The following is an 18,696-nucleotide window of genomic DNA, read 5'->3' as shown; positions in this document are numbered from 1 at the left end:
ACTGTATATGCAGCCTGACTGCATAACAGTAAAAACGTACGAAGGCTTTAACCCTGGTTGCTTTTTATATATTACTATACACTTTACATGTTTTGCTGTTACATTTCTTGAAAAAGCTTGTGTATGTATGAACTGTACACCTGATTCTAATCTAAATTCGCTAAATGTCAAGCATAAAGTGCATAAGTTCATTGTCACATACAGTACCTTGCAGAGCGCTCCAGGATTTTTGAATCCTAAGCATTCTTCTTTAATTCCTTGAAGTAATTGTAAAGTCATTTAGAAAAAAAAAAACAAACAAATACTGTACTTTTATAAAAGTGTTTTGAAGGAGAAGTTGTGGAACCAATTCAAAAGCCTAACAAGGACTGAAGCGTTGTGATATTAGTTATCTCTTGAGGTCATTTCAAAGCATCTCCGAGCCTCAGGGCCTGGACCAATTGCCATCATCAAGGGGAAAATAACTTCCCAAGTCCACCAAAATATCCTACAGGATAATATCAAGGTGGCTGTCTGCCAGCTGAAGCTTAGTAGAAGTTGGGTGATACAGCAGGACAGTGACCCTAAGCATTGAAGTAAATCTACCAAAGACTGGCTTAAGAAAATGTGCCTTTTAGAGTAACCCAGTCAGAGCCCAGACCTTAACACCATAGAGATGCTATGCAGTTCACACCAGACATCCTACATATGTGTCTGAGCTGAAGTAGTTTTATAAAGAGGAATGGCAAATATTCCTCTTGAACATTGTGCAGGCCTGATCAGAGTTACAGAAAGCATTTGCTTGAAGTCATTGCTGCCAAAGGAGGTTCAACCAGCTATTAAAGAATGTGTAAACCCAGCATTTCATATTCCTGATATGTGCCTACTGTATCATGTACTTGTATGAAAAAGTGTCCTGTCCATTTTGTATTGCTTCCTTTGTTTGAAGTCCCTGGTGTTCCTGCCAGGCCCTCTGCTTTCCTATGAAAAACTGTCCACATCATGGTCAGTTTTCTGGCTGTGCTGGGAACTCAGTCTGTTCTGTAATGATCAGGCTTATCCTTTTTCTTGCCACTGTATATGACTTCTATGATGTTGTGGTGTTACCTGTATCTACTGCTTTTTGTATGCTTCAGACAGGTTTATGCATTGCCATAAGTCTATGGAAACGCAAAACACAGAATTCAGTCAGGCGCAAGTTATGTGCTCCTATCAATTCTGAATGATCCTAGAAACATCTCAAACTGATGGCATCCACACAAGCAAAAGCTCATCTATGGGCCCTTAGGCTTGCCATAGAAAGGCTGACATTTCTATTGTACAGTGGAACACCTGTCTGTATATTGACCACTGAGATCTTTTGCATTCTCCTTTTGGCTAATGAATGGGCAGTCTTTCTGTGTAGTGGAAGACTTTCTAGTTTCCTGTGTCTGACAAAACCTGCCTGCAAAAATGAGTACTTGCACGGCTCAGAAGCACAAGGTAACCTTCATGCTTCTCCCCTCAAAACCAAACCATCCATGGACATCTGTAAAGTACATATAAAAATGCAGCTAACTGCAAGTTTGTTGAGGGGAGGTCAGTGTTTTATCTTGCGTCAAGAGAACATCTTGCCTTTTTTTTTTGTTTTGAGGTTTGTCCCAGAAATGTGATTGGCATAAGTTCTTTCTAGTGCCTGCTAATGAAAGTGTGAAATGAGTTACAGTATATTGTGACCCCAAGTAATAACATCTGAACAATGCAGTTATTGCTTGGCAAGTAGCTTGCTGTCTGCAGACATATTCCCTTGAGTCAGCTGTGTTGTAACCACACAGTGCCCAAGGCAAGGAGAGAAACACAGTCCTTTTTTTTTTTTTTTTTTTTTGAACTGGCACAGCTCATAAACAGATAACCTGCTAGTTACACCTTCTTATATCTAGATAACAATGATTAGAGACTAAAATATTATTTTAATGGAGCAGAGATGTGTGCATTCATATAAAAACTGGAGGAAATCTTTATTGTTGCCCATGCCATACCATTGCAACGCAGTTGTTTTTCTTGTATAGGATATAACATATAAACATGTGATTAGCTAAAAATAATCTTCTCATCCAGTTTCCCAATATCTTTCACCAACATTGGATTTGGTTCACAGGGCATCAAGACAAAAAAAAAAATCTTCATGTACTCTTATAGCGGTATTAAACTCAAAAACAAACATTCATTAAATTGCCAATTCTTAGGATGTGATAGCTGCTTTTTCTTTTTAGACTTTTTTACTTTTATTTTCACTTGGTGATCTGGCCAGTAAGTCTGTTGTTTTTCAATAGAACAAACTGTCTTGCAGATGTTGCAGTTAGAGGGTTGAGACAAGCAATTTCATTTAACCTTGACAGGGGTGCTTACAATAAGCAGCTTTTATATATTTGTGTAACATCTTTATCCCAAAAGAAAATAAAAACTGTTGATAAAACTGCTTCTAAGTGTTAGCTGGAGTTTTATTTCAGTTTGTTAGTGTATGTAAATATGCTAGAGTGTGTTACTGGACAAATCACTGGGTTAAAACAGAGGTTAAAAACCTAACTGTTAAGAGGTAAAAAAAAACTAATGCAGCTACCACATGTAATGATTGGTAAGCTACAATATATAAAATTTTTGGTTTGGGCGTTAATGCCGCTTTAAAGTGTATGTAAACCCTCACCTTGTAAAACAACCCATTCAGTTTTAAAATAGAATTGAAAGGCAAAACATTTGTGTATATATAGAAAAAACAGTATAAACACACATACACTCTGTTTTCAGCTGCATAAGGAGAGCTGGGGGAATTGAAATGGCAACATTCTGGTCTTCCCAGTGCATGGCTGTGCAGGGGGTGCCATGTCAGCACTAGGTCTGATCAATGGAGGTGAGCAGGCTGAGTTCCCAGCACAGCTAGAGAACTGACCACACTATTTTCTGCTATAGTGTGGTCAGTTTTGAATAGGAAAGCAGAGGGGCTGGCAGGAACACCAGGGATTTCACACAAAAGAAGCAATAAAAAGAGAACAGGGTACTTTTTCATACAATTACATGATACAGCAGCCACATATCATGAATGTGGAAATTTGAGTTGACATGTTCTTTAAACAGGCAGTTAAGCACCTTTTAGTTAAGTAATAATACAAACATTAAACCAAATAATAAAATACAAATGTCATGTCTTATAATTCTGTGTTTGTGTGATTTTAGTTTGTTTGTGGGTTTTTTTTCAACTGTTATATCCATGTTCTACTAGTGGGTATTAGGCCTCATGCAGATGGACGCTGACACCTGTAGTCCCTGATTGAGCACCTTATTTATGCGGCCTTAGCTGACATATGCTGTGTGCCGGCAGTCAATTCATGTCTCTTGGGGACACAGCTGCTGCACCGGACACAACCACTCCTCCCAGTTCAGCAACCATGGTTGTGAGTGGCTCCGAACACAGTCTGCCTTTGGGGCAGCTCACCAGCACCTACACAGCTGTCCGATTGGGATGAGCGGCAGTATGAAGCAGCCGCAGCATCCCCACAGATATGAATGGGCTGTCTGCATGCAGCACCTGACAGCTGAGGCCACATAAATAAGGCTTTTATTCACAGACTGTGGATGTCAGCGCCCTTTTGAATGAAGCCTAAATCTATTAAGACTTTTAAAAATCAAGGTAGAAATAGGTCTGAAAGTAGACCAGGAGTTGTGTGCAAATCAGTGCCAGCCTTAAGGTTGCAATTCAAGGAAATGATTCAATACACAGATAAAATGCATAAGACATGCTAAAGGAATTGTATATCTATTCATTCTTGAGTTTTAGACCGCCATGCTAGACAGCACAGCCAACCTGGAGACCTGATTTTACAGCAAATAAAGTATAACTAAAGGCAAAACTTTTTTAAAGTTTTACATTAAAGTAGAGCGGGATTAGAACACCTGTCAGGTTTTTATTGCTTTCTGTGACTCCATTTTGGAGTTTTACCCATTCCTTTACACTCCTCAAACTTCTGTTTGTTTGGAAAGAGCAATCTATGGTAGTTGTAGTTGCAGTCATGTGCACGTCCTATGCACAGTAGAAATCTCATGGTCCCTACTCCATCTCAGGATCAAGCAAGAGAGGGTGGCTATGTTCTTGCATAGGTAAAGAATAAATATGCGAGCACTATCTAAGAGGAAAATAGCCGCTGAAACACCAAAAAGGCAACCAAAAAAACCTTGCAATATAAATCTCAATATGAAGGTGCAGTGCTAAAACAAAGTATAAAGGTATGTCTCATAAATAATGTATATCAATAAGAAGGTGCAGCATTAAAGTAAAATGTGCAGCATGAAAAATATACAATTCAATGTCATATAAATCGTATAATGACAAGTGTTACAAGCAAATCTAGATCAAAACATGAATATCATCCAATGTGTATAAATATTGTGAAGATAGTGATGTCACCAATTGGTGAGTTTAGTGCATAAAAAGTCCCAGGTATAACTGCCCACGTGAGGACTGTGTGATCCCGATAAGCATGCGTGGAGAACTGATCCAAGTGGCAGATAATCCGAAGTAAGTAAATTGCGCACTCACCAGAAGTGCGTGTAAACACTCATTTGAGATATACCCTATCTCAACAGGTATAACTCGGGTCAACCGCCTCCCATGTCAGGATCCAGTACACTTCCCAGTCACATCTGCATGGAGTACTCGGGTCCTTGATGTGTATCACCATTTGGGGTCACCTTTAAAGCAGACTCTGCGGATGGCCCTCATGTAGAGGGACCAATAAAGGAGATCACACTATGTGGTCTCCTTTATTGGTCCCTCTACATGAGGGCCATCCGCAGAGTCTGCTTTAAAGGTGACCCCAAATGGTGATACACATCAAGGACCCCTGAGTACTCCATGCAGATGTGACTGGGAAGTGTACTGGATCCTGACATGGGAGGCGGTTGACCCGAGTTATACCTGTTGAGATAGGTTATATCTCAAATGCGTGTTTACACGCACTTCTGGTGAGTGCGCAATTTACTTCGGATTATCTGCCACTTGGATCAGTTCTCCACGCATGCTTATCGGGATCACACAGGATCCTCACGTGGGAAGTTATACCTGGAACTTTTCATGCACTAAACCCACAACAGTAAAATCAGTCTGTATATGCAGTAAAGCATGCTTTTATACTTGTTATCACTGTGGAACCTAAGGGGTTAATCCTCTGCATTGTGTAAAAACGCTGTTTGATCCCTCTTTTATCTCCTGATAACATATATCCTGTGGAGTTACTCTGCACATGCTCAGTTTGGTGTGTATTGCTAGAGAGATTTTTGTTCTTCTTGGGAGAGTGCATGTGATCAGCAGAGGGCAAAAAGCACTATCCAGACAGAGGTCGGGACTATGAATTCTCCTAGAGCAAAATGAAAACTCCTCCTACAAGCTTTAACCAGTGCTTGGCTGGACACTGATAGAAGTCACAAGACTGGTCTAACTGCTGATGAGAAAAAGTATTTAGCAGTTTATATTTACTAAAATAATTATAGGGCTGCCAGGTAAATAAACAACCTTTTTAAACACATACTATTTACAACTATAGCCCATTTAAAAATAAATGTATATCCCACCTGTAATTGAGGCACAGTGGAGTTCTCAGCTGTAGATAAAAAATCCACTGGGCCTCTTTAACAGCCATCTACATTTCCTTTTGTATTTGGGAGCATTGTTTCGATACCGTGAAGTGAAAACTAAGTCTTATTACTAATGTGAATGTCCTTTAGTGCCAAGTCACATCATACATTTTTGACAAAGATGTACCCTGACTACTGCAGCAGTGCTCACCAATCCTAGTGCAGAGATAATGTATAGTATATCCCTCATGTTGCACATTGTAGAATGAACAGAAAATTACATAAACACCATATGTACCACAATTTATAAATTAAGGGGATTTTCTTTTTTTTACCTGAGACACATGAAAGAACCTCCATAGTTCTCCTGTGACATTGACAATACCTACAGGTAGATAAGCCACAACTGTAAGGGCCCTTAGTTAACAGCCAGGCTTCACATCTGTTCTTCTGTTTCCAGTCATTAACTGCTTCCCGACCTGCCTATAGCAGAAGTACTGCTACAGGGTGGTAGGGATGTGCAAAATCACTTGTGTATATATACGTGATTTTCATTTCCAAGTAGGGGGCGCCCGCTCCCTACCCACGCTGCTATTGGCTCCTCGGCATGTCAATCACTGGGTCCCGGATGCCATTTGTCAGCCGAGACTCGGTGATCATTGGCAAAGCTGACAGGGGAGAGGTCTGTGTGTAAACAACACAGATCTCTCCCCTGTCAGCACGAACAGGCTACTTTGTGCAGAGCAATACAAAGCAGCTTGTTTACATAGTAAAACATACAGCACACTATGTAAAAAACACAGCACAATGTTAACCCTTTGATAGCTGCAAATGTTAATCCTTCCTGCCCAGTGTCATTAGTACAGTGACAGTGCTTTATATTAGCACTGATCACTGTATTAGTGTCACTGGGGATGTCAGTGGCAGTTAGTTCCAAGCCAGTGTCAGAATGCCTGGCGCAGTCCCGCAATAAGTAGCTGATCGCCGCCATTACTAGTAAAAAAAATAAATAAATAAAAATTCCAGTATAAATACCACCATTTGTAGGCGCTATAACTTTACGTAAACTAATTCATATACACGTATTGGTATTTGTTTTTAGCAAAGACAGGTAGCAGAATACATTTTGGCCTAAATTTATGCAGAAATTTAATTTTTTTAAATTTTTTTACTGAACATGTTTTATAGCAAAAAGTCAAAAATACTGTTTTTTCAAAATTTTATTTTTTTTTGTTTATAGCGCAAAAAAATCAAAATGCACAGGTGATCAAATACCACTAAAAGAAAGCTCTATTTGTGGGGAAAAAAAGAACATAAGCTTCATTTATGTACAATGTTGCATGACCACGCAATTGTCATTTAAAGTAACACAGCACCGTAGCGCAAAAAATGGCCTGGTCAGGAAGGGGGGTAAATCCTCTGGAGGGCAAATGGTTAAGTAGAGAGAGCGACAAGATGGATATCAGTTTTGGAGCGCTGCGACTAACAAATCTGCACTTTACTTTAGTAGCTCCTATGTTTGTGGATTTGCAAACAGGTTGAGAAGATTATTCTTAAGAACACATCACTTCATTCTTTTCTTATGTAGTGAAAAAGCTATTGCACCTGTCTTGTTTAGTTTATTCTTTGTTAGAATTTAATTTTCAACTTAATTAACTCCTTCCAGTCCCTTAACGCAGCTTGTCTCTTCCCCTTCCCTGTCAACCAACTGGGGTACGCTCTAGCTGTTGGACAAGAAGTAATAACTTCAGCCTCTCTCACAAACGATTCAATAGAGGAACAACCCTCAAGGGCCCTTACAAACTCCTCTGTGGGGCTACAAGACCATCAGCAAGAAGCTTGCTGAGAAGGAGACAATTGTTGGAGTGATTATTCGCAAATGGAAGAAATACAAAATAACCATCAAGTGCCCTCGGTCTGGAGCTCCATGAAAGATTTCTCGTCATGGGGTAAGGATGATCATGATAAAAGTGAGGGATCAGCCCAGAACTACACGGGAGGAACTTTTGAAAGATCTCAAGGCAGTTGAGACCAGTCACCAAACAAACCGTTAGTAACACAATATGCCGCCATGGATTGAAATTCTGCAGCGCCCGCAAGGTCACCCTCCTCAAGAAGGCCTATATACAGGCCCATCTGAAGTTTGCCAATGAACATCTAAATGAATCAGAGAAAGATTGTGAGAAAGTGCTGTGGTCAGATGAGACCAAAATTGACCTCTTTGGCATTAACTCAACTCGCCGTGTTTGGAGGGGAAAAAAAATGTTGACTATGACATGAACACCATTCCTACATTCAAGCACAGAGGTGGAAACATTATGCTTTGGGTCTGTTTCCTTGCTAAAAGTACAGGCCAACTTTGCCGCCTTGAGGGGCCAATGGATGGGGCTATATATTGTAAAATCTTGGATGAGAACCTTCTCCCCTCAGCCAGAACACTGAAGATGGGTTGTGGATGGGTCTTCCAGCATGACAGTGACCCAAAACATACCACCAAGGCAACAAAGGAGTGGCTAAAGAAGTACATTAAGGTCATGGACTGGCCTAGCCAATCTCCAGACCTTAATCTTATAGAAAATTTTATGGAGGGAGCTGAACCTTCAAGTTGCCAAGCGACAGCCAAGAAACCTTAAGGATTTAGAGAAAATCTGCAAAGAAGAGTGGACCAAAATCCCTCCTGAGATGTGTGCAAACCTGGTAACCAACTACAAGAAATGTCTTACCTCTGTGCTTGCCAACAAGGGATTCTCTACCAAATACAAAGTCATGTTTTGCTTGGGGATCAAATACGTATTTTACTCACTAAACTGCAACTCAATTTATAATATTTGTGCCATGTGTTTTTTCTGGATTTGTGGTTGATATTCTGTCTCTATTATTTAAAATACACCTATGATACAAATTATAGACCCTTCATTTCTTTGTAAGTGGGCAAACTTGTAAAATCTTCAGGGGATCAAATAATTATTTTCCCCACTGTATCTAGACAGTGAAGGAGTAGCAGACTGATCTGTCGCTCTGCTCTCCCTTCATGTCAGCATGCGTGTTCCTTGTTTGCGCTTGACCACTGCTTGACATCTTAGTTCTGCATACAGTGAATTGCAAGGAAGCTGATACTTTTCAAATTGAGGTACTTACATTAACTGCTTTTAAAACTACACTTAGGGGCTGATTTATAACATTTAGAGAATATTGTTATCGCCTCCCCATCATACTCTGCTGGGGTGTACACACCATGGAACAGTTATTAAATGCGAGCTGGGAATGGCCCTAGCTCTCTGTTTAATGCAGCAGAGAGATCTGTGATTAAGAGGGCCAGGAATGGGGGCAGAGAGGGTCCCAGGGGCTGTCAAAGCCACGGTGTCCATTGAAGGAAATGCCACACAGAGGCTCAAGCTCTAAAGGGATTCATAAAAGTTGAAGGTGGGAGGAATGCTCAACCCATGGTTGCCAAGTTTTTGTATATCTTCAGATATATCTATATTTTTGTATCCTATCCCACTAAACCTTTTCACAGCTTATTGCTGTGCTTTATAAATGTATTTATTTTTTAATGGTCAAGTGGTATGTCTGAGGTACGGCTATACCACTGATTTATAAATCATCCTTTATTTATTTTACTGAACATACAACATGAGTTGGCATTTCTTATTTTCCTGGAGTTCAACTTTAAAGTAATGGGAGGAACATGTAGGTAGCTATTGCTGACTTCTGAAAATACTGGTTGTTTGGCTGTCACTTGCTTCAGTACTTGATTTACTGAACAAGAATAAGCATATGGCAGGTGTCATTGGAGTGAAGGATCTAGATGTGCATACTTGTTTAAGGGAGTGACAAAAAAGTACTGAAGCATTTTGATCTGCATTAAATTCTTTTAGATGGAAAAGTCATCAGTGGCAGCTTAAAGGACCCTTCAGTGAGCTTACAGTCCAATGTCCACACACACGCAGAAGAGAGCTGACGTAACGCTGCTTCCAGAAGTTTCGGGGCAATGTCAATAGAACATTTGATACTTTCCTGGTGTTATGGTTGCATTAGAAAGTCCTTCTGCAAATTTATGAAAGCCATGTGACCATTTTCTTGTTTTCAACACGTGTAACAAATTCAGGTGGTTCTTTTGTGCGACACTTGTACATTCTGGTGCTATGGCTGTGACAAATTCATTAGGAAATACTGCCATATGAGTGATAAGAAAAGTGGAAGGTAAATAAGACCTCTTTCTTGTTGGGGTTATATTGCCACAATTGTAAGTATTGCTGTAGAGGCAATTCTGCAACAGATTCATATACACCTTACCAAAAGTGACATGAATCTGTGGCCATTTTGTTACACAGAGGGGAGACAGATTTCTATTGAGTTCATACGACACTATGTATTGCAGGGACTGTATTCTGATTACTACATGTAACTAGTACTTGCAGAGTTCAGTAAATTAGTACTCCTTTTTTTTTTAATTAATACCAAAGTAAGATTTTAGTATAGTACGGGAAATATCACCACAGCAAGGCTGTTTAGATTAATCTTTTAGGCATGGCTGCAACAGTTACAGGGGAGGTTTACATTAAGAGAATAAAGCAATCTTTTTCAATGTTGATGTAATTCCTTGAATTTTACTGCATAATCTTATATGTGTGTTTTATAGAAAACAACACAGGCTCCTCTAAGGAGCTTAAAGATGATCTTAGATTTAAAAAAAAAAAAAAATGCAAAGAAGAAAGGATCGCCACTAGTCCCGACCAGCGTAGGTGAATGAAAGATAAGAAGCGGCCTCAGCCTACATGTTTCCACCAAACCACACACCGAGGGTCTGGGACACAGGAAAAAATCAGTCAGGAGCTACAAATACTGTCGCTGCTGACTTTTAATGTATAGATACTTGCCAGCCCAGGGATGTAACTATGTCTTCACACAGGCTCGTTCTTCGGGTCCTCAGCATTGCCATCTTGATCATGGAAAGCCTGCTGTGGCTTCAGGATGCTTCCTAGGAGGTTGTGGGTGGGGAAGAGGGGCTGAACTTCGGCTCGACTTGCTTAGGTAAGTCAAGCAGAAATTAGAGCTGGTACCTACCAGAAATAGACACCCTCTCCCCAGAAAAAAAAAAGAACCTTCCAATACAGGCAGAGCAGGTGGAGATGAGGACTACCAGCAGAACTATCTTTTGTAAGTGAAATTCTGCTTTAATGAAGCTAAGATTAATTTGGTTAACTATGCCACAGAGAAGGGAAAAGATGGTGAGAGGATGTATGGGGGAGAAGTGAATGTACAATTGTAGGGATGAAGGAAAGAGGTGTGCAGTAGGAACAGTCCCTCTCTTGTTTATTTGATGAGAGGCCTGAGAGGTCTTGCTTCTGGTGTCAAAAATGCTAAGTAATGAGGGGTTTGGGGTGGTGCGTTTTAGGTCTTAAAGGTTTTAGAATTTATGAACTGAATTCTTACATTTCATTCCATCAAGGTATTGTGCATGTCTATTATATATTTAAGCTGTTAGGTCCTTCATAAGCAGCATATTTTGTTGAACCACTTCTTGAAGGTAGAAGATACTATTATTAAGAATAAATGAATTCGTCCCTTATTCCTTCAGTGTTGCTGTCACCATATTATTTATTGCTCCCAGAGTAACAAGTACTATATGCTGGTTTTTCAACAATCAGCATATTACTCTGGTGAGTTCTATTTAACCATTTTTGGTGTGGATTCACTTGGTGATTAATTATTTTGGACATTATTGATTATTTGAACTTTTTGGACTTTTTCGTTTTTGCTGGATTTTATTTTGATTTAAAATATTGTTTCTTATTGTTTTGTTACATTTTTTGTTACACTTTTGTATGTATTTAAGTGCAACCTATATTTTTTTGAAGTTTTGTATATCCTATAAATTTATAGGCTAGGTTTTGCAGCTTACTGTTGTCTTATACAATTTTCGTGGCGCTGGCTCCTTACTTATATATAAAACTATAACACTGTCTGGTGTGCTTAAGCAGAAATTGCAACAGTTTTTATTTAAAAAAAAGATTAAAGCTATGGCAATGAAAGGTAACCATTTTAAGCACTCCAGGCAGTGTTCTAGTTGTCCCAGTTCATGTCAATTTTATTGTACAGCTTGTTCTTAATATAAATGTGGAGAAAATACAAAAAAGACATGCCAAATAAATGGTTTCATAAAGTGATATTCTGATTACATCGATTAACTGCATATAGTTATCAGAATACAATATTTTTGCAGTATTGGTTCATTGATGAGCTACGAGCAGCTGATCCAGATGGCTTTACCAGAGAACATTATATCTTTCAACATTTTAACTGTGTAGCAATTCTAAGTATTAATAATTATTTTATCTTGTCTGTTATTCCAGTTGTAAGAGACAAGCTTCAGAACTGGGAAGAATTTCTTGTTCAGACATTGAATGGTGCTTGCAGTGCTCCTGCTCACCTACTAGAGGGAGTAAGTATACCCTTTACGTGTTCTCTTTTCTGTAGAATATAGGCCAGCATACTTTATCATTTACATTTGATCCACCATTCATAGCATTTGTTTCCTTTTACGTGCTAAAATTGAGACCACAAATGTTACACTTGGCATTTATAGATCTGAAGAGTCTGAAAAAATTAACACTTCATTGGTTAGATCTGCAAATTATTTAGTGCTGACATGGGTGTTAGCAATTTAAAGTGATTGTAAACCCTCACCATGTAAAACAGCATATTCAGTTTAAAATAGAAATGAGAGGAAAAACATTCGTGTATAAATATATATATATATATATATATATATATATATATATATATATATATATATATAAAATATACATTTTCCCCTTTTTTAAATAAGCAATCACATACTCTTTGTTCTCAGAATAAGAGCTAGGGGAGGATAAACAGCAGGACACTGATCTTCCCAGGCTGTGCAAGGGGTGTGTTATGACAAGTTTGATCATTGGAGGAGTGCAGACTGAGTTCCCAGCACAGCTAAAGAAATGACTGGCAGGAACACCTGGGATTACACACAAAGGAAGCAATACAAAGAGAACTGGATACTTTTTCATACAAGTACATGGTACAACAGGTCCATATCATGAATATGAATTGTTGGGTTTACATATTCTTCAAATGCATAACAAAGTTTGATCTTCTATTGGTGGCATTATGGACATTATATATCCAAACCTGGAGCAAGCATGCAACAAATGATAGGCGGTAAAAAAAACATTGTCTACTTGTTGCTAGTTTGTAAAATTACTCAAAGTATCACCATGACACTACATTAGTTTTGATAAATCTAAAGGCAGTTGTGCAGATTGTAATATGTAAGGCTGCCTTAAGAGAGTGACCACTTTTCCATTGTCTGTATCATACTCATGTAGCTTATTGCTGGCTGTATACCAGGAGAAGGCAACCTTGTGAGCATGGGGTGCCGTAAATTGTTTTAGAAGAAATTGAAAGTGCCAGTTATATTAAAAATGTCAACTTTACACACTCAATCATGAAAAGGAATTTTTATACAGTAAATGCTGTAAACTGTTTGAATAATAGTAATAAAAAACATTAAGCTTTCAAAGATGGTAAATGGTAACTTACCCCTTTTCCAGAACACGTGCTGTGAGGCAAGTATGGTGAAGTTGACATGAATATGTCAACCGAGGACTTCTGCGAAATATGCAGTTGGAAATTAAGTGTGTGATGATAGTGGTCACCCTATGGTACCTTCACACCTCAGATCACCGCAATTCCTGCACCTTCACACCTCAAATCACTGCAATTCCTGCACCTTCACATGTCAGACCACCCCAGTATCTGTACTTTTACACCCTAGATCACCCCAGTTCCTGTACTTTCACACACCATATCAGCCCCAATTCCTGCACCTTCACACCTCAGATCAGTCCCAATTCTTGCACCTCCAGGTCCCAGATCAGCCCCAATCCCTGCACCTTCACTCCTTAGACCACCCCAGTTTCTGTACCTTCGCACCTCAGCTCACCCCAATTCCTGCACCTTCGCACCTCAGCTCACCCCAATTCCTGCACCTCCAAGCCTCAGATCAGCTCCAGTTTGTGCACCTTCACACCTCAGATCACCCCAGTCCCTTCACCTTTACACCTCAGATCACCCCAAGTCCTGCACCTTGACACCTCAGATCATTCCCAATGGCTACACCTTCACACCTCAGGTCACTCCCAATATCTGCACCTTCAAACCTCAGGTTATCCCAATTCGTGCATCTCCAGACCTCAGTTCACCCCAATGCCTGCATTTTTACAACCCAGATCAGCCCCAATTACTGTTCCTTCAGGCCTCAGGTTAGTCTCAATTCCTGTACTTGTTACTCATAAAAGATTGCTGTGAAAGGGGTTAATAGCTATTTGAAGATAAACCTCTCTGGCTATATCCCCTCCAAGCTGAGCCAGGTGCCTGGATGCTGAAGGAGAGAAATGTTATGAGGGAGGACAGGTACACCGATAGTAAAAACCTGACAGAGGAGGGAACTATATTGTTTACATACAGTTCTCTCTCCCGTTGGTAATACTCGGTGATCACCGGGTGCTGGCAAGTAATCACCGGCCGGGACCTGGTGATAGACAGCTGAGGCTGTGAATGGCAGCGCGGGTAGGGCCTCCTACCCGGAAATGCAAAATCATGTATACATACGTGATTCTGCGCACCCCTGCTGCCCTGTAGCAGCTATGGGGGGTGGGAAAGCGGTTAATCAGAGTTGAATTGCAAGCACTGAGACAGGGGAGTTCCTGGCAGCAGGACAGAAGGACTGAACATGTTGCACACGCCCTGATGACATTTTTTTTGGGTGTGTGTAACATGCAACTGGTTAAACCAAATCATAAAAATTACTGAATAGAACAAGGCAAGAGTGGGTTAAAATTGAAGAAGATTGCCATACTGTACGTACCTCCAGTTCTGCAACTTTAAAGAAGGTTGTATAATAAGATTTTAATGTGTGGCCAGGTTTACCTATTTCAGTGAATGAACTATCTTCAGTTAATAATAACTCTTTTTTTTCTATGCACCACCAATGGTTGTGGTTAATAAGTCCATTCTGCATGCATGCCTCATAGCCAAAAGCTAGTGGTTGCCATAGTATTAGGCCCAGTTCACAGTAGTGCAGGCATTGCAGCCCTTTCATTTGGGTTGCTTTGCCGCATGTCCCACACAAAAAAGGTGCATGCTCCATTTTAAAAACGCATCTGCATTGTAGTTTTAAAAGCAGTCACATGGTCATGAGGTTTAAAGATGCTGCATTGTTTGTTTAAATGCACCTAATGCACAAAGTAAACAATGGAGACCAATTCCAACAACAGAAATTGGTAAATTTACATTTTTAAATAGTAAGCTCCTATTCAGCATTTGTGAAATTTTAGGTATCGGTAAAATGATGGTCACCTTGTGTATTATGCTTCATATGGTACTCAGGGATGGCTGCAGCTTTTGCCTTTTTGTCTGTTAAATAGACAATTAAAAGTATTTTGTCATATCTGTTCAATAAGTTATAAAAATACCTGTTGATTACACCAGAAACCTTGTGAACTGATAAATTCATGAGGTCTCTGCCAGTGCTGACTGTTATCAGTTACTTTTCTCAGCTCTCTCTAAGGACTACATAACCCCTGCATTTTATGTTAAGGGAAAGGGAGGGGGGTGTTTTTCTTGTGTGTGTTTTTAGTCTAAAGTGAACTTGTCCTGTAAGTTATTTTTGTAGCCGCCATTTGTTTTCATTAGTGGTAGTATTATTAGGTGTGTGCTTGTAAATGTGTTTGTCTTCTTCTGTTTATTTAAAGCCACACCGAGGTAAAGACCCATTAGACCTGTTTGAACCAAGTTCCTTGCTGGAGCTTCAGCATTCCCAGGGATCACTGGGTGCATGGCCAGTCAGAGTGCTGGACAACATAGGTGGGAGACTTCAACTTCAGTATGAAGGGGCCCCTGACTGGCCGAGTTTGCAGTATTACTACCTACATCCTTCCCTGCATCAAATGGGATGGGCTGCTCAGAATGGCTATGAGATAAAGCCTCCTCAAGGTAATGGATATTTTTTCTGTGATCAGTTATATACTGTATATGTTAATTTTATGTCTTGTTGGAGTTTGATTGTTGCAGTCATCTTCTGATTTTTTTATGCCTCTTGGAAATTCAGCAGTGAGATCCCCCAGCATAATTTCCTGATTTGTTTCCACCCACTTTAGAGTTTCATTCCTCTTGCTGAAGCACAGATGTTCTCTTTCCTGCTCTTGCATATTTAACATTGAACCCTTAAACCCTTTCAATTGCTGTGGCTGGTGTGCTAATCTGGGAATGTAGATGTATGCACCATTCCAGTCCTTAAAATATATAAGAAGCCATTAGGCAGTGTAATCCATAAGTATCTAGCAAGGACTGATATATTTATTTTTTGTGGAATGACCTTGTAATTTGAGATAATAAATATACACATGGTATAAAGGAAGTATCATCTGTTGTATTTTGCAGAAATATTGCACCTAAAAACTGAAGAAGAGTGGAGAGAAATATTGACCAAGTGCAATGAAGAAACTGGAGATTTTGTACTTGCAGACTTCTTCCAGGTAAACATGTTAGCAAAAGATTGATATAAAAACGATACAGTTATGTAATTTATTAAGTGCATTAGAGTTTGCTGTTCACATTAGTTGGTTTTTGCCTTTCACTTAAATAAGGTAGGTAGCTGAACCTTACAATCCACATGTTTCCTTATATATATGTGTGAGTGTGTATATATATGTGTGAGTGTGTATGTATATGTATGTGTGTGTGTATATATATATATGTATGTATGTGTATGTGTGTGTATATATATGTATGTGTGTGTATATATATGTATATGTGTGTATATATATATATATATATATATATATATATATATATATATACTAATAAATATCTGTTAGGTTAACTATTGCAACATTAGCTTTCAAATACTATGCCTACAGGCTGTAGAGGCAGGGTGGAAGTTTTTTCCTTAAAGAGTAAGTTCACCTTTACTGCACTTTTCCTACAAAACCCCTGTGTATTCCAGGATTCCCAGCACATTACATACCACTGCTTAACTGGTAAGAATGTTGCTCCTTTTCCCCTCCATTTGTGTAGGCCGTGTGTTATCTGCCAGCAAATACTTTGGGGTAAGACGTTAAAAGTGCACCCCAGCGGCTGCTCCGCTTTAAATTACATGCCTGTACAATATGCCTGATCCTCTCTAGCAACCATGGCTGAGATGGAGGGGGTTTGAACATCAAGGAGTTTTTGCTAACAGGCCCCATGCAGCCTACACATTTGGAGAGGAAAATTAGCATTTTGTTTTTTTGCTGGCTGAGCATTGGTTTGTATTGTACTGGGGAAATAACTATAGCTCTGCTTTTGTGGAAGGAGAGGTCAGCTACCTGTGTATTTCTCAAATTCCAGTTATCAATTTCTAAAAATGAAGAATTGGCTTATGTAAATGTGCACTTTTTAAAACTTAGAAATCAGATGCTGCTATTTATTTGCAAAGGGGGCTTTTGTGTTCTTTTAGTCCTTTTTCAAGTTCACTTTACAGTTGACCTACTACTATTGCACTGGCTTCAGATACTGTATGCAGTATAAAATCCGTGTGGCCACTGCTTTGCCCCCAGAAAATGGGTGTTACAAAGCCCATTCATAGGTGCTATTGTGTACAGCAGCTGAGATCTGTTGAATAGTGATATGCAAGAAATGTGGATGGAAAAATAGAACTGATGCAACTGAAGTTGCTTAAAGATTAATTATAAGGCACATAATATGAAGAATATGTGACTAAATAATATTTGGGTCTTGGGTACAGGTCGGATCAGCTCTAAAGTTTATAAGTGAGGATACAAATATGGCAGTTGCCAGAGGTAACTTGGTTTTAGAGGTGCAGACTGGGGCTGTCATCCAAAAATCTTATCTTCTGCCCTGCATACTCCTTCTAGTATGGTGTCTCACTGGGTAGTGAAGTCAGGATCAGGAGGACAGCCACTGAAATACTGCACACTTGTTATAGATTGCTACAAATTAGTGACTAGGATCAGCATGAACATTCTAACACCCCTTCAGAAACAAGTCAGCAGTGGCAGTGGCTCACTGTTATGGCTTATCTTAAAGTGGGCCTTGCTTACAGTCTTGTTGGAATAGAAAATTTGTGTTTTTCCTGGAGTCAATGCTGCACCAGGGTTAACTGATTTTTTTTTTGGCTAAAATGCTAGGCTTTTTTTTCATATAATGTTTACTAGACACATACATGAGAGAGAGCTGTGCTATGGTATTATTTATTTATTAATTACAGGTACTTGTATAGCGCTGTCATTTTACATAGCGCTTTACATATATATTGCACATTCACATCAGTCCCTGCCCTTGTGGAGCTTACAATCTAAGGTTCCTAACTCACATTAATACATTTACTATGACCAGTGCAGACAGGAGCCAATTAACCTTCAAGCAAGTCTTTGGAGTGTGGGAAGAAACCAGAGTACCTGGAGTAAATGCATGCAATCACAGGGAGAACATGCAAACTCCAGGCAGGTAGTGTCGTGGTTGAGACTCGAACTGACGATCCTAATGCTGTGTTATAGAATAAAATGGAGATGCAGAATCCCACTAATCAAGCTTTGGTAGATCTGAGAGGTTAGCAGGTCTATTACCCTGGTAGTCACCCAATCTGAAGTAATAGTATTAATTAGAAGTAAAAAAAAAAGCAAACAACAAATGAGGGCACATTCTGTGCAGGCTTTTAGGGAAATTGATAGACCATTTGCGTTATAGAGACAAGAATTCAGTGAAGTCCTGACCACAGGCTACTGGTTGCAAGGTTACAATCAAGAGAAATTTGATTTTTCTGTCAGTTAAAGAAAATGTTTGCGAGATACAGATTTAAACAGGTAATTCTATTACATTAAATTTCTAAATTGTATATCAATTTATGTAAAAGCCTATAATTTTACAGTAGAACACATGAGCAAACTACACATTAATTTTCATTAAAATAAATCATATTTATTTAGTCTGATTAATAAAATAATATTTAAAGTGGGATCTCACCTAAAGTGGTGTAAAGGCTGGGGGTGTTTTACCTTTATGCACTCTATGCAT

General features: G+C 39.3%; 1 protein-coding gene across 1 annotated transcript in view; it reads left to right on the top strand.

Moving 5' to 3' along the window:
* SFMBT1 (Scm like with four mbt domains 1) overlaps positions 1 to 18,696 on the top strand; it is a 177,287-nt gene that overhangs the window by 87,942 nt on the left and 70,649 nt on the right. Inside the window, exons 5-7 of the mRNA XM_089681958.1 lie at positions 11,940 to 12,028; positions 15,375 to 15,615; positions 16,063 to 16,157. Coding sequence (XP_089538084.1) covers positions 11,940 to 12,028; positions 15,375 to 15,615; positions 16,063 to 16,157 — 425 coding nt within the window. The remainder of the gene's footprint in view (positions 1 to 11,939; positions 12,029 to 15,374; positions 15,616 to 16,062; positions 16,158 to 18,696) is intronic.

This window comes from Staurois parvus, unplaced genomic scaffold (genome assembly GCF_062004578.1).
Source record: "Staurois parvus isolate SC_StPar_1 unplaced genomic scaffold, SC_StPar_1.0 ptg000282l, whole genome shotgun sequence".
In the NCBI taxonomy this organism is placed as follows: domain Eukaryota; kingdom Metazoa; phylum Chordata; class Amphibia; order Anura; family Ranidae; genus Staurois; species Staurois parvus.
This window is presented reverse-complemented; position numbering and strand designations above follow the sequence as displayed.